The following is a 15157-nucleotide window of genomic DNA, read 5'->3' as shown; positions in this document are numbered from 1 at the left end:
GTATAGCTTTATTCTATTAATAGTGCTTACACCTAAAGTAGCATGATCCATAAACACTAAGAATAAGGAATGTGCACAGATTTATCAGGTCAAGAGAAAACAAGCCACCAAAGTAGAATTGCCCTAGGTCATGAAACTCTGTGCCCAGAAATGGAAAGTGCTGAGCAGGGACTTGCATTGCTACATTTTAAATTGCATTGGAAATCTAGAGCCATTTAAAAGCTAGGCTTGTTGCAGGAACTAATAGAACATTGAATATGATAAAGGAGGTGGCCCTGAAACAGAGCCTGCTATAAACAAGCAGAAGCCACATGAACCAATGGGAAAGGTACAACTCGTTCCACAGATGTTGTTGGGAAAATTGTCTAAACATTTGGAAGATAAAATAAATCAGGTCTTGCCTCAACACTGCACACCAAAATAAATTCCAAATGGATTTAAAAGTTAAGTACAAAAAAGAAACAAAATTATGAAAAAAAAGCATCAGTGGATATTTAGCTAATCTCAGAAAGGGCAAGAAGTTTCTAAGCCTAAAAGAAATGGCAGAGATGAAAAAAATGTGACAACTTTAACTGCAAAGAAAGTTATGCTTCTGTGTTTCAAGAAGCACTCCAAGAATTAATTCTAAACCCAGTTTGCAGCAGATTTGGAAAAGGGCTATTATCCTGCATTTCTAAACAATTCTTCTGACCACCCCGCAGGAAATTAGGAGTAGGTCAAAGAAAAGAAATACAAATAGCCAAATAACCAAGGGCAGCGGGCAGGGGTGAGTAAAACCTCAAAAATTATTAAGCGGTCCAAAATTACAATTTTAGCCTTTATTTTCCTTACCGCATCCTTAGTATGACTTTGGTACAGCTTTGGGGGGAATAATGGCTATACACTGAGAGTCTTGTACCCTTTTATCTATTCCCAAGATTGTATCCTAACAAAAAAATTTTTTTCAGAAATATAGGTTAATGCTTATGCTCAAAGATGATCCGTTGCTATGATGTCTATAAAGAAAAGGGATTTTAAACTGTGTCAATGTCCCCAAACTGGTCATTGATTAAAAAATTATGATATAGCCACAAATTTCCATTCCAAAGTGGAATATTGGGCCTTAAAAATGTTTTTAGGGGCTGGGGTTGTGGCTCAGTGGTAGAGCACTTGACCAGCATGTGTGAGGTCCTGGATTCAATTCTCAGCACCACATATAAATAAATAAAATAAATGTCCATCGACAACTAAAAAAAAAAAATTTAATGTTTTTAAACATACTTTGCTATATTATAAAGGAAGGACCTAAAGCTGTATCATAAAATGATGTGAATTCCATAAAAATAAGTATTTCACCGTAGATAACTACACAGGAAAGAGACTGGCAGTCAGCTTACCAATAAGCCAATGCTGATCCTGTCTTGTGGTGGAAGGATAGATGCTTTTATACTTCCATGCATTTAAATTCTTATATGATGAATATATGTTGCTCTTATAATAAGGATAATATTTCCTAAAATGAATATTTGTTATTATACAGAATCACTTGGGTCTCTCATAACCTGGAAATCACTCTCTCACCATCAGACTCCCATTTCCTTTTGGAACATCAGGATTCTAGAGATATAAAGGAAATTTTTATTTTCAGCAATCAGGATTAGAAGAGACCCCCGGTGGCTCCTCCTCCTCCCGAGCTCACTCCTCTGCATTCTCTCCGTGAGTCTTATTCCAGCGTGGCTGTGGTCGAGGAGTGGCTGACTTATGTTTTCTGGCCCCGTGACCTCCTGAGACAGCAATTCATTCTTATCACCAAGCAGAGAGCCTCAGCCACGGAACAGAACATGTAGTAAACAGACCCTAAAATGTGAGATTGCTCAAGTCGCAGGCTCCAGATTCGTGTCTGGATACAGTGTGATGGGAAGGATGTGGCCAAGCAGGGGCATTTCAGTGTATCTCATTTCTTCTTGCCTTTGTCTCTGGCAATAAGGAAACAAATATCTCACAATTTATGGGTCATTATTCATGAGAATGGAACAGATTGCGTCAGAAATTCTGTGGAGTTCATGAACACAGACGGTATGAGCAGATTTGATACAGCACGAGGAACCAATATATAAACCAGACGGCCCAGGACCTACTGGCACACAGAATCTCCATCACTGGTGCCTGGTGGACAGTTGCTCATTGTTCTTGTCAATGCCTTTGGGTTTTATTTCCTGAAACCCAGAGAAGTTCCACGCGGTAATGATTTCCCAAGAGCAAATGGCCCCGTCTGATGCCTCTTTCCTGAAAGCTGGAGAGAGAGCTGATGTCCTTCCGTCTTTATGGGCTCAGAGGCTCTTCAAAGCATTTCACATTTCCAGAAAAATTGCTTGACTCCTTTTGGCCTGGCTTTATTCTCCCTCAAAAAAAAAAAAAAAAAAAGCATATTAGTTTTTTTCTTGTCCTGGAGTCCCTCCAAATGGACGCTTTATGTACTGCACCCAAAAGAAGCAGTGCTTTCCAGCTTCTCAGTCGGCGGGAACCCTTGAGTACCCTCAGATTTCACCTTTCCTGGTGTGGACCCTGGAGCCGTGCACAGGGGGTGGCGCAAACCCTGCCCCAACCTGCCATCAGTCTGTGCAGATGCAAGTACTGTGGGCCAGGCTGTCAGGAGAGTGGAAGGTTGGAGAAGGTGGGTCTTGTTTCAAGGTAGGGGCTGGTGGTGGAGAAGCACAGAGGGATGTGTTCCCAGGAGGGTATGCTCAGGGCTGGGGCAGCACAAACCCAGAAGCACCAGGCAAGTGTAGCATGGAGACGCGTATGAAGCTACTGAGTGCATAGCAAAATGCTGTGCCGAACAGTGAGGTCAGAATGATTAGTAACAAAGAGACCGGCTTTGCTGGTATGGAGCTGCTCTTGCACGTTATACACATCCTAAAGGTGATAGGTTGGGTGCAGTTAACCAGCCAGCTGGGACCAAGGCCAGCTCCTAAGTCATACCACCATGTGCTCAGTGGAAGTGGGCCAGAGCATGGAGCATTCCTAAAATTTAGATAGAAATGTTGAAGTACATGGTGGGAAACAGAGATTATTCTGGCACACAGAATCTCCGTCACTGGTGCCTGGTGGACAGTTGCTCATTGTTCTTGTTAATGCCTTTGGGTTTTATTTCCTGAAACCCAGAAAAGTTCCACACGGTAATGATTTCCATATCTGGAGCCTCAAAAATACTGTAACTAAGTGATAGTCAAGCTATGATTGCAAATCAGTTCTGATTTCTTAGGGAGAGAAGAATGTGAGCTGCTGTTGCTTCTGGCCAGACGGTCCTCATGTACCCATCTGATGGTGGCAAACCATGAGACTGCCCACAACCACCATAAACAACCTCTTTATGTACAGCTCCCATCCAAGAGCAGGCCCCAGCCAAGGTCTCTCCCCACTCCAGAATGCCTTGCTCTGTTCAGGCTGTTACAACAAGATACTGTGGACTGGGTGGCTTGCAAACAACAGAAGTGTATTTCTCACAGTTCTGGAGGGTGGGAAGCTCAAGACCAAGGCACTGGCAGATTCTTGGTGGGGACTGGTTTCTTGATTCCTAGATGGTGTCTCCCATGGGTCCTAATATGGTAGAAGGAGCAAACAAACTCCCTCAGGCCTCTTTTCTAAGGGCACTAATCCCATTCCTGAGGGCCCCACCCTCAAGACTAGTTACCTCCCATAGGCCCACCTCTCAGTGGGGTTGTAAGTGTAACAGTTAATCTGGGTGTAGGAGGATGCATGCGTTCAGACCATTCAGACGGTGGCACAGACCTCCTTCCAGCCAAAGCAGGAAGTGGCCTAGAGGAATGCTGTGCTCCCTCCACATGCAAACTCAGAGTGTGCTCAGTTAAAAGGAAGACATCCTTGCTTAGCAGAGCTGGCTCTTCAGACATACCACAGAGGCCCATGATAGCCCCCAGGAGTCATAGAAATTATAATTTTGTGTTGAAGGGTTTGTGGCTTCGAGAGGATGGGGAATGTCTGGCCCAGGGAGCTTTAGGGTTGTCTGTTACCCACAGTAAAAACCCGTGTGAATCAGAAATACAACTTGGAACCACACAGCCCTGGACCCTCACCCTGTGCCAGTTGGAGTCTGACTAGGTCCCTTCCTCTTCCAGGACCTTCTGTGCCCACCTGATAGTCTTGCTAGTTCAGTCTGGTTTGTCCACAGGGACCTGTGCCAACAAGCCTGCCACCCTCTGTGACGTGCCTCACCTGTGCCAGGGTTCATCTGCCTGCACGGTCTGTGAGGCACTGAGCTAAGACCCCTAAACCAGGAACCTGGCCTTATTGCTAGACAGCTTAACCGCCCCCATAACATCACGTGGGGAGGGTACTCAGCAAGTCCTGTTCCGGAAGCAATCTGTCACCCCACCAGTTTCCCCGTCCACATTTGCCAAAGAGTTCTGGCTCCTGGCACGGAACTGAGTCGCAGCAACGCGAGGGAACTGGCAGCTCCTTAGACACAGCTTCTCCCTCGTGGCACCCTCAGATGGGCCCAGAGTGAAGATGCAAACAGACCTCCAGAACAGGCTGTTCCTCCAGTAACGTGACCCGGGAGCCGTGGGCTGGAGGAAAGTGGAGATCCCTGTGAGCGCTGGAGCCACCACGCGAGCCTGAGCTAGTGGGGTGAGGGGTTCCCTCTTTCTGTCTGATCCAGCCCATCGGCCACCCGAGATTCTCTCTAACCAGCAACTGGCAATTTAAGAGGCTAACTTCCTCAGCAGGGCCAGCCCACAGCTCTGTAAAAGCACAGCTAGATTAGGCAGAAGGACCTTGCCCATGTCCTGCTGTCCTAGAACAGGTCAGCCTTTGCCTCCCAGGGCTCCTGGTTACAAATTCCTTTAGATTTCCTATTCCCAGAGCAGCTGCTGCATAATTAAAGAATGGCCCCCATTGATGCCTTATCTGCTCACTGTTTGCACTTGGTCCCAGGGTGGGGCCGAAGTATGGAACAGGCTGGTGAGCATGAACAGGGTGGGGTTGGCCAGCAGGCAGTGGGTCACAGCCAGATCAGATGCCCCAGGGAGGAAGTTGCCAATCAGGTTTGTCTAGGAGTGCAGACTACTGCACCACAGAAACCCTAACACAGCCAGCCACGTATGCCTAAGAGATGGCTTCTGAAGGTTCTGCTAAGACAGGTGACAACTAAAGACAAAAGTGGATTGTGAGTGTGACAGTTAATCTGGGTGTAGGAGGATGTCAGGAGATATGTCCTTTCTCCCCAACCCTAGCTCAGGACTTTTCCTTGGCTCTAGGAAAGGGCAGAGTTCAAGAGTTCTTTATGTTCTCAAAGCATAAAGAACCAGAAGTAGGTGGAAACCCCTCTGTGTCCATTCTCTCCAAGCCATTCCTGAGTTGTTGGAGTGGTGTTTGTTGTATACTAGGAAACACCAAACTAAGGCCTCAGGACCAAATCTGGCCCACCACTTGTTGTTTGAAATAAAGTATTATTGGAACACAGCCATGTTTACTTGCTTACCATTGCTTTAACTCTGCAGCAGCAGAACACTTCTTAGTTCATGCTACTTTGTTGAGTGTCCTTTTCCCTGGTTTTAGTATTTGTTCTGTGGTCCTAAAAAACTGCTCCATCAACGCTGATTTACCCAGCTCGATTTTGTGGCCACTGCAATCTCCTGTCACCTCTGTGCTTTTCATGTGCCGTTTGCCCCAGAATCAGCATCTACAGCAGAGAGGGACTGAGCAGGTGTGAGTGCGCCCCAAGTGCCAGAACTGAGTGTAAGTGCAAGAACCTGCCCTTGTATCAGTGCTCCTGGGTACTCATGGGCCCTGTGTGTCACTGATGTCATTGTCTTGCTTGACTCAGTCACTAGGCTGATGGTTCTGAGGAGATGTCAGCACATTCTACCTACAGAGGCCACCTAGTGACTCAGACACCCCTGGTTTTGGAATTGCACCCCAGAAGGCACTTCCTTCACCTTTAAATGGGGTACTAGAGCCCCCTCTGCTAAGTTCAAGGTCAAGGCACCAAAGCAGAAATGCAGCAGTGGCCTTTGCCTGCCTTCCCACCTCCCCTGCAGGCGCTGCCTTGGTCACCCTGGGCTCTACTGGGTGTGTGTTCACATCTCCCTCCCCGTTCTGCCATCACCCGTGTCTCCAGAGGAAAGGTTTTTAGTCCTTCCCTTCCTCCCTCCTCTCCTAGGCAAAGCTCCTCCCATCCTTTTCTGGATGCAGCCAACTTTCTCTGGGACTTTGTCTGGTTTAAGTCATTTTCATGCAGCAGCAAATGAAGGTTGGGTTTTATGCAACCACAGGTCCACCCCAGCTGGCCACTCATTAGGTCATAGAGAGCAGGATGTCCCACCTCTTTCTACCAAAGGGCCCCGTCTACAAATGGGCTTGATAATAGCATCTCTTGCATTATTGCAAAGAGCTTAAAACAGTACCTGCAACTTAGTCATTGCTCCAGAGATGCTACTCCATTGCCACCGTCACCACCATCTTCATCATCTTCCTGGGTACCAGAGGGCCAGGGTGCTGGCCAACCCTCTGCCTGGTGGTGTAATCAGTCATTCTTGGTGAAGAAGCAGAAGCATGCTCTCTCTCTGGTGCACATGCCTTCCCCCTCTCTCATACACACAAGCTCACTCACTCTATCCCACATACACACACTCCATCTCCGCCTAAACTCAGAAGGCCAACTTCTCAGGAATCTGTAATTTCACAGAGTTTCTCTGGCATTAAATATATTCCAATATGATTATGGTTTTATAATAAATTAATTTATGTCTAAAAGCTCTTTGAGAGATCATCCAAACAGCTAATTCTTTGGGCTGGAAGTCACATTTTGTTAACCAGAGATGGGGCTCATGGTTTCAGGAAGCCTTTGTAACTCTGTCACTTGATGTGAGTGACCCCAGGCTCTTTGCACATTGACACTAAACCTCGTCAGCCACCCCCTCCCTCTAGCAGTCTGGTATTCACATTTATTTTGCTGTTGTTTAACTTCAAAAAAAAAAGGAGAATTGTTGTTTTTCCATAGTGTCAGAGAACATCATTTCTGCTTATGCATGGTGTGGAGTAGGATTATAGAATCTGTCGACTCTCGTTTTGCTGTCAGACAGGGGTGGAGGTGGCTGGGGCCCTGGGGGCTGCACACAGCGAACAATCCCGACTTCTGCAGTAAGTCCCTGTTTTGAACCTTTGTCCTTTTTTGTTGGCTCTAAAACAGAAGCCGCAAACAAGGGCGCTCTTAGAGGGGAAACAAAGGCAGCAAGAATAGAGAATTATTTTCTAAAGCAAAGCAGATCATGTGAAAGGCCAGGTTGTTGTTCAACTTGGAGGCTCTTGAGTTTTGTGCATCACAAGCAATGTCTCTGTGAGCCCTGAATGGGCAGGGTTACTGCCGGTCAGTGCTGACCCATCATGTCTGTAGGGATACGGCTGTGTCCTCGGCGAAGCTTCTGGTTTACTTGCCCATGGATTTTGTGCTCTTACTTTGACCTGTGCTGGGCCAGAGTGCCCATGGCAACCTCAGAGTGAGGGTTACCGTCCACGGGGGAGGCAAGGAGGAGTCGGGGAACATGCTAGGGTTGTCCGGTGGTGTTGGCCTTGATCTCACTTTTATGTTAGGTGGTGAGCTCAAGGGTGTTTATTTTATCATTATGCTTCTTAATTTATGCTGCATGGATTTCTGGATTAAGAAGCCATCTGGATGGATCAAGAATTGCACTGATTTTTTTTTTTTTTTTTTAAATCCTGGACTATTTTGGAACACCTCTGAGCTGATTGTTTAACTCTTGCCTAACCCTGAGTCTGGAAATTCCAGGACTGTGTGAACTGCCCCTCTAATACACTTAGCTTCTCTACCCTAAGAAAACAGTCAGACCTTCTGGGCCAAACAGGAGTGGTTGGTCGTGGTGGTGGTGATAATGGCGATGATGAAGCTAGCAAGCTGATTGCACTCCAGTATGGTTAAAGCAAATAATGATATGCCTCTTCCCTTGTTCCAGGTTCTCTTCCCAATGGTTGGCATATATTATTCATTCATTTAATTTCCATCTCTATGTTACAGAAGAACTAGCTGAGACATTGGGTGACTTGTTCAAAGCATACAGCTGATAAGTGGTAGAGCAGGGTTGGACCCCTACCACCCACATTATACTGCCCCCGAGAAGTCAGCCATCACCTGCAGCACCCACTCAAGCAATATGAGCCCAACAGGACCCTGACCATCCATAAGTGTGTATTAAGCCCCTATGTGACTCACATTTCTGGGATAACTTGCTCATCCCAAAGAAAGCCTGGCAGTCCCGGCAGTCCCTGTGGTCTGCCACCGCAGGCTACCCTCTACTTCTCCCTGTGCAGAAGGCCCATGGCAGCATTGCTGGCCTGGTGGCAGAGACCCTATTCTTTATTCCCACATGCACCTGGCTCAGCTTTGCCCCCTGGCCAAAGCAGTCCACCCCTCTGGGATGGCCCACAGGCCTGTATTCCCACCTCACCCCTGAGCATGTAGTCAGAGCACACGAATCCTGGGCTCACCCAGCCACCTGAGTCAGGTAACTTTGTGTAGGTATTTCTCATAATCTTATTTGAATGGATTTTATCCAGAAATGCTACCTTACATTATCCAGAAATTACGGAACCTTTTAACCCAGGCTGTTTGGTTCTCAATGTCGGGCTCAACAGCCGATAGTTTCAGAACAGGCCTCTCCAGTCAAAGATGGGAATAGAATGAGGACTCTGTATTTCTCCTGACGTCCTGGAGTTACAGAACAGACTTTCCACTCTGCATGGCCTGTGCCACAGTGCAGACGGATTACTCCTGCAGATGCCCCTTCTTGTAAAGGCTGCAGAAGTGCCAGGGAGACAGCAGGGGAAGGCGGGTGCTCTTGCTGCTCCATGAGGCTGCGGGCCTGCTCAGCAGAGCTCAGGGAGTGCAGGTGGGGCTGCCCCGCGAGTTTCTGGGCAAGGGAGGTGCACTGTAGCCCTGCTGCTGTGTTCAGAGACGATCTTCCTTTGGCACTTTGAGTTGGCATGAGAGATCTTAAAAGAAATGTCATTCTCAATAGCAGCATGGCTTTTTTTTCCCTCTTAATTCTATGGGTCCGAACAATTTGGTTCTTATAGAAAGTAAGAGAGAGAAGGGTGGCTAGGGACATAGCTCAGTTGGTAGAGTGCTTGCATGCACAAGGCCTTGGGTTCAATCCCTAGCACCACCACCAAATAATAAAATAAAATAAAAGTGAGAGACAGAAATAAGCCATGTAATCTTTGCCGACGACATTCTTCTCGGGCACACTGCTGCTCTCAGGCTGTGGAATATTCCACATCCTTAATAACCTGGGAATTGGCATTCCTGTAATTGTGCTTTCCACGTTTGGGATGGGACCACTGGGGGACGTGACTCCTGTTAGCACTTGAGATGGTTTCTGAAGGTACTGAACTACACAAAGAGCATCAGGCTACGTGATGAGAAAGTCCCTTTCCAGTCTTCTTTTCTGTCTTGGTTGTAAGGCAGACAAAGACTCTGTCTGGGGCGAGAAGATCCTTACCACTCTAACACTTGTCAATTTCCCCTTTGCAGCTGGGAGAGAGCAGCCCTCAGGCAGCTGAGTCCAACTAGAAACACACACAGCAGATTTTCATTGTTTTTACTTTTATGGGTACTTCCTATTTATGGCCAAAAATTCCATTTACTTGTGACACATTTCCTTTTTAAGTGTTAGATGTTAAACAGTGAGTTAATGGAAAGGAAAACGTGAGTAATAGATCTCCCAGTGATGCCAACAGTGCTAAGCCCACAAAACTGCTGGGTGCACTGAGTGGCACTCAACCGGGTATTACATAGACTCACCTGCAGGGGCATCTTTAAAGATCCTGTGAATCTGACTCCTGGGGATGGGGCCAGGCATCAGTATGTGACCCAAACACCCCAGATGTTTGCAGTGTGTCACTGAGGCTCAGGTTGCCGCCCGCCTGTGCTAGGACAGCATCCCCCTCGCGTCTCCTAGTAGCATCTGTCCCTTTTTCTCTCTCCTGCCTTCAGCATTTCTTCTCATCCTCTCCCCCACTTGAATTCTGCTCTGGTGTTTCCTCTCTCCCCCTGTTCCAGAGTGGTGAGCCATTCCTGTTAGCAATGACCTGCGGCGTGCCCTCTGGTTTGAAGACTGTTGAAATCACTCATTTGCAACCATGTTAGAAAATCTCCACATCATACTCTCCCCTGCCCATCCTTTGCCCGTCCTAAGCCATTCGTCCAATTTCTTTGGGTTTTGTTGTCCACCCATAACTTGTGTTAACAGCAATGATGATAACTGTGTCTGGGTTTTTAGCATGCTGGCTGCTGTTCTAAGCACTTAGCGTGTATGATCCTGCATAATGCTGGCCTTGCCAGCAGGTACAGTTTTTCAGATGAGGAAACAAGCACAGAGAATTGGAATGTCTTTCCCACGACCAGAAAGTGGCAGAGGCAAAGCCCACATTCTCAGCAGATGGAACCTCAAGCTGGTGGCTTATGATCCTGATTCAGTTGTCCTGGACCGCCATGAGTCACACCTCAGGAGACCGTTATCTGCAGCAATAAGAAATTGAAATTTGGATCCACTGTTTTCCTCAGTGGCGTTTGGAATTGATAACTCTTTCTATTTTCAACTTAAGTGATAGTATCTCAGCAGGGAACCCACGGCTTTAGATCCCATCAAGATTTTAGCTCATCACCATGCAGAGGAGATCAGCCTGGAGTGATTTCGTGTGTGCTGCTATCAGGGCTATAAATTGAAGATGTAAAAGCCAGCACCTGCAATAACTCTGAAAATGGCAGGAGGCAACTATGGACCTCTTGGTGGCCTCAGTACGACTCTTCATTAGCTTATCTGGGATGTGACCTTCTGCAGCCCTCAGTGTTAGACACTCCAGGCATTTTCTGCCTTTTAAAAAGTATCAGATTCTCATTCTGGTGTTTAATCAGAGTCCTTTGGCCCCTTTCCAATCATTGAGGGAGAGCTCCTTTTTACACTCAAATTGTTCATCTTTTGTAATTCTCAGGGTCGATGTTTTAGGAGATGAGACCTTCTGCCTGACATTAAACCTTGAATTCTCAGGCAAATGCTCGGGTACCCTGGGGAACTTGTGACCTTAATGTAGGTTTCCAAATGATGATGGGTCTTTCCTTTTAATTGCTTTTTTGGGGGGAGGGTCACTGGGAGTTGAACCCAAGGGTGCTTTACCACTGAGCTACATCTACAGCCCTTTTAAGTTTTATTTTTGCTTTGAGACAGGGTCTTGTTAAGTTACTGAGGCTGGCCTTGAACTTGGGCTTCTCTTGCCTCAGCCTCTTGAGTCACTGGGATTATAGGCATGTGCCACCGCGCCCAGCTTTAACTACTTTTTGACTCCAGTGTTAGTGCTTTTTAAGCTGGAATGTGCTTTGGGTTCATGTGGGGGTCTTGTTAAAGTGAGGATTCTGAGTAAATTTGAAGTAAGGCCTGAGATTCTGCATGTCAAATGAGCTCCCAGGTAAAGTGCTGGTCCCTGAACCTGCACATTGGAAGGCAGTTCTGAATTACAGCTGTCTACACCATTGGCTCCATCCATGCCACACAATAAAGGCACCAGGGGAGCTTTGAAAAACCAGTACTTGGGCCACATTCCTTAGATATTCTAATTTAATTTTGAGCATTGATGTAACCCCTCTCCCAAGTGATTCCAAGGTAGAGCCAGGGTCGGAATACACCAGCCTTCATGAAGAAAGGGACAACAACATCTAAGAGTTCAAGGGTGTGTGCAGTGCCGTGGACCAGGTTGGGCAGGTTGCCTGCATGTGGGGAGGCTGCCCCTTTTCTCCTAGAGAGCTATGAAGGTCACCTGGGCATCTTGTTAAAATGCAGGTTTTACTTCTGAGATTTGGGGTGGGACCCAGGCTTTGCAAGGGGCCCGCAGTGCTGCCAGTTCAGGCTGGTGCTGCCTGGAGGCTAGACCTAGACCGATGGGCCCACCCGATGTCCAGTATCAAAGCCGAGAAGGTGGCGGCAGCCTTCTCATGTTGAGTGTCAAAGGCTTCTGATTTTTATCTTCCTCCCCTTAAGCACCATCACGATGTCCCTTGGACTCAGCTTGGTGTTGACACAGGATGCTAATGAATGCAGATCAGCCCTCTTTTTGTGACTTTTTCTTTCTTCTCTCTTCACAGTACGAGATGCAAAAAATCTAATCCCTATGGATCCCAATGGGCTCTCTGATCCTTACGTGAAGCTGAAACTTATTCCTGATCCTAAGAATGAAAGCAAACAGAAAACCAAAACCATCCGCTCCACACTGAACCCCCAGTGGAATGAGTCCTTCACGTTGTAAGTGTGTCTCCTCTTCTAGATCAAACCCCATTCTTGTGCACCATGCAGCTCTCAATTTCATTATTAGAGATAATTGGCGGGGGGGGGGGGAGGGACAGTGACAAATGTCTCTACACATGTCCTCATCCTAATACCTCTTAGACTGCTGTTGGTGTGGACAGCTGTCATCACCTGTTTGGGGCAAAGTAACTCAGTTTACCAGGAACTGCATGATGCCAGCCCCAAATAATTACCATTACTTATTCTGCACCAGGGGGAAAAAAATCTGTTTAAGGTATTACTGGTGATATAAAAGCATATAAGGTGTGTCCCACCGTTTGATGGACTTAGATTTTTTTTTCTTTTTCTTTTTTGTGGTACTGGAGATTGAACCCTGGGCCTTGCACTTACTTAGTGGCCAAGCACTTTACCACTGAGCTATATCCGTGATGCCCTGGAATTGGGTTATTTTCAGGGTTAGACGAGGGTGTGAGGCAAGAATTGAATAATTGTCACAACATAGAACAAGTGAGTAGCACAGGAAGTGTCATCCCCACTGCAATGGGAAGGTAGCCTCACCTTTAAGCAGGGAAGGCTTCGCAGAGGAGATGACCTTGAGGTGGGCCTTGAAGGATTTCAGAAGTAGGAACCGTAGAAGGGGAAGAAGGAAGGAGGGAATGGGAGGAGGGAGTGAGGAAGTCAGGAATGAGAAGTGGCTACAGTGGAGCACCAGCAGGTGTATCTGTGGACAGCCAGAGACGGGGCTCTCCATTGTAGCAAGCCAGCGAGCTCTGCTCTGTAAGGCGGGAGTGTGTCTCCTAGACTGCGCAGGTCAAGTCTCTGTTGCCCCTGCACAGCTCTGACATTCCAGGGCCACAGCAGCCACAGACAGTATGTAAACACTGAGTTCTAATAGAACAAGCAGTGGCCAGCTTGGGCCCCTGGCTGGCTAATCCCTAACCTAGAGCTCCCAGTGTAGGGCTGGTATTCGGTTGGCCAGGAAGAGACATGAATGTACTATTTCAGGCTCAGATCATGAGCATATGGTATCTCCCAAGAAAGCATAATCAAGATAACCCCGGGTGTGTGTGTGTGTGTGTGTGTGTGTGTGTGTGTCTTTATAGCAAACTAAAACCTTCAGACAAAGACCGACGACTGTCCGTAGAAATCTGGGACTGGGATCGAACAACAAGGAATGACTTCATGGGATCCCTTTCCTTTGGAGTCTCGGAGCTCATGAAGATGCCGGCCAGCGGATGGTAAGGACACCCTGAGACTGAGCAGTCCCCAAGCATCAGACCACTTTGAGATGCGGGAGACAGGCCAGTTTCCATCTCTGAACTGCTGGGTGGCTGCCTGCCCGCCTGGGCGCCGTCTCCCACGGGGCATTTCACCCACCACTCGACTAGAGATGGAAGGCCAGGAGCTGCTCGGCTCGCGCTTACCTCCGCTTCTCTCTGTGTCTTTGAAAGGTACAAGTTGCTGAACCAAGAAGAAGGGGAGTACTACAACGTGCCCATTCCAGAAGGGGACGAAGAAGGAAACGTGGAGCTCAGGCAGAAATTCGAGGTGAGGATCTCAGCGAAACCTGGGGCCACCCCTTTCCTTTAGCTGGTGAAGCATAACTTCCGAGAGCCCCGGAGTCGTGTCGTTGAAGGGCAAAAGTAATTTCAACGTTCCACTCGTTTTCTTAATTGAAAAACATAAATGCTGCATGTAATTTCTTTCCTTTGCAAGTTGTTGGCCTTCTGTGTCCTTTGTCCTTTAGAGAATGGAGGTGGGAAATAGTGTAGAGAGGAGGGCATGGTCATGTTGCCGTCACCAAAATACCTGACAAGGACAGCTGAGAGGAGGGAAGGTTTATTTGGCTTACAGTTTCAGAGGCTCAGTCCATAGGCTGCTGAGTCCATTGCTTTGGGCCCACGGTGAGGCTGGACACCATGGCTGAATGGCAGGGTGGAGGAAAGCAGCCCAGCTCACGGTGGCCAGGAAGAAGGTGACCTTTATCCCAGGTCACTGCTTTTGATTTCTATTTCTCTAATCACTTTGCATGCTGCTATTGTTTGAGGGCTTCTTATAGAAGCCTCTGCAGTCTGTGCTGGATTCTTTTTTGAGTCTTTCCATTCTTCAGACTAATTAGGATTCCCTGGAATTTCTTATCCCTAAGGAAAAGCATGCAAGTGTGTACAGATGCTGACTTGTTACTGGAGCGTTGACACTAATGAGTTGCTACTGGTCTTGTTCTCCTTATTCTGTTCTTCCCCAAAATACAGATAGTTCAGAACATTTAGGTTCAATTCCAAAGGAAGTGAAACATGAAACTTCTCAGATTATTTCATTACATCAACGGTTAAAATGGATCTGGGAAACACTGAAGGGCAGGGGCTATAAAGATAGGTGCCCCCGGGTGCCTAATGAGTCACAGGTGATGTAGATCCATGGCAGCTCACAGCAGGTTGAGGGGTGAGTGAGACAGTAGGGAGCAATGGGGACTGGAGCAAGCTGGCGAACTTGAGCCCTGTGTCAAGGTGGCAGCCACGCTGCTCAGTGCTAAAGGATCATTCCACCTACAGGCCCAGGCCCCGTGCTGCCCGCTGTGTGGCTCAAGAGAATCCAAAACTCCAGGCTTTTATATGGCATATTCTGATTTCTGTTAATGTTGGCAGCTAATTAAAACTTACAAGTCTGTGTAGGTCAAACATATCTGTAGCTTTAGACACAGGCAGGGGTCAACCAGTGAGACCAGGCTGCGGTCTCTACTCTTAAAAAAAATATAGGAGGAAAAAAATAAATGAAAGGAAAAATACATCAAATGAGAAGAATACCGTTCTTTCCAAAGAAGCCTTATGACATTTGGAAGAATT

General features: G+C 47.2%; 1 protein-coding gene across 2 annotated transcripts in view; it reads left to right on the top strand.

The window, feature by feature from the left end:
- Positions 1-15157, top strand: part of Prkca (protein kinase C alpha) — a 394797-nt gene that overhangs the window by 291665 nt on the left and 87975 nt on the right. For both annotated transcript variants that reach the window (XM_027946194.2, XM_071603594.1), the window contains 3 exons: positions 12155-12311; positions 13418-13552; positions 13766-13862. In XM_027946194.2, the coding sequence (XP_027801995.1) occupies positions 12155-12311; positions 13418-13552; positions 13766-13862 (389 nt within the window). The remainder of the gene's footprint in view (positions 1-12154; positions 12312-13417; positions 13553-13765; positions 13863-15157) is intronic.

The sequence above is a fragment of the Marmota flaviventris genome, chromosome 17, assembly GCF_047511675.1.
Source record: "Marmota flaviventris isolate mMarFla1 chromosome 17, mMarFla1.hap1, whole genome shotgun sequence".
Lineage (NCBI taxonomy): Eukaryota > Metazoa > Chordata > Mammalia > Rodentia > Sciuridae > Marmota > Marmota flaviventris.
This window is presented reverse-complemented; position numbering and strand designations above follow the sequence as displayed.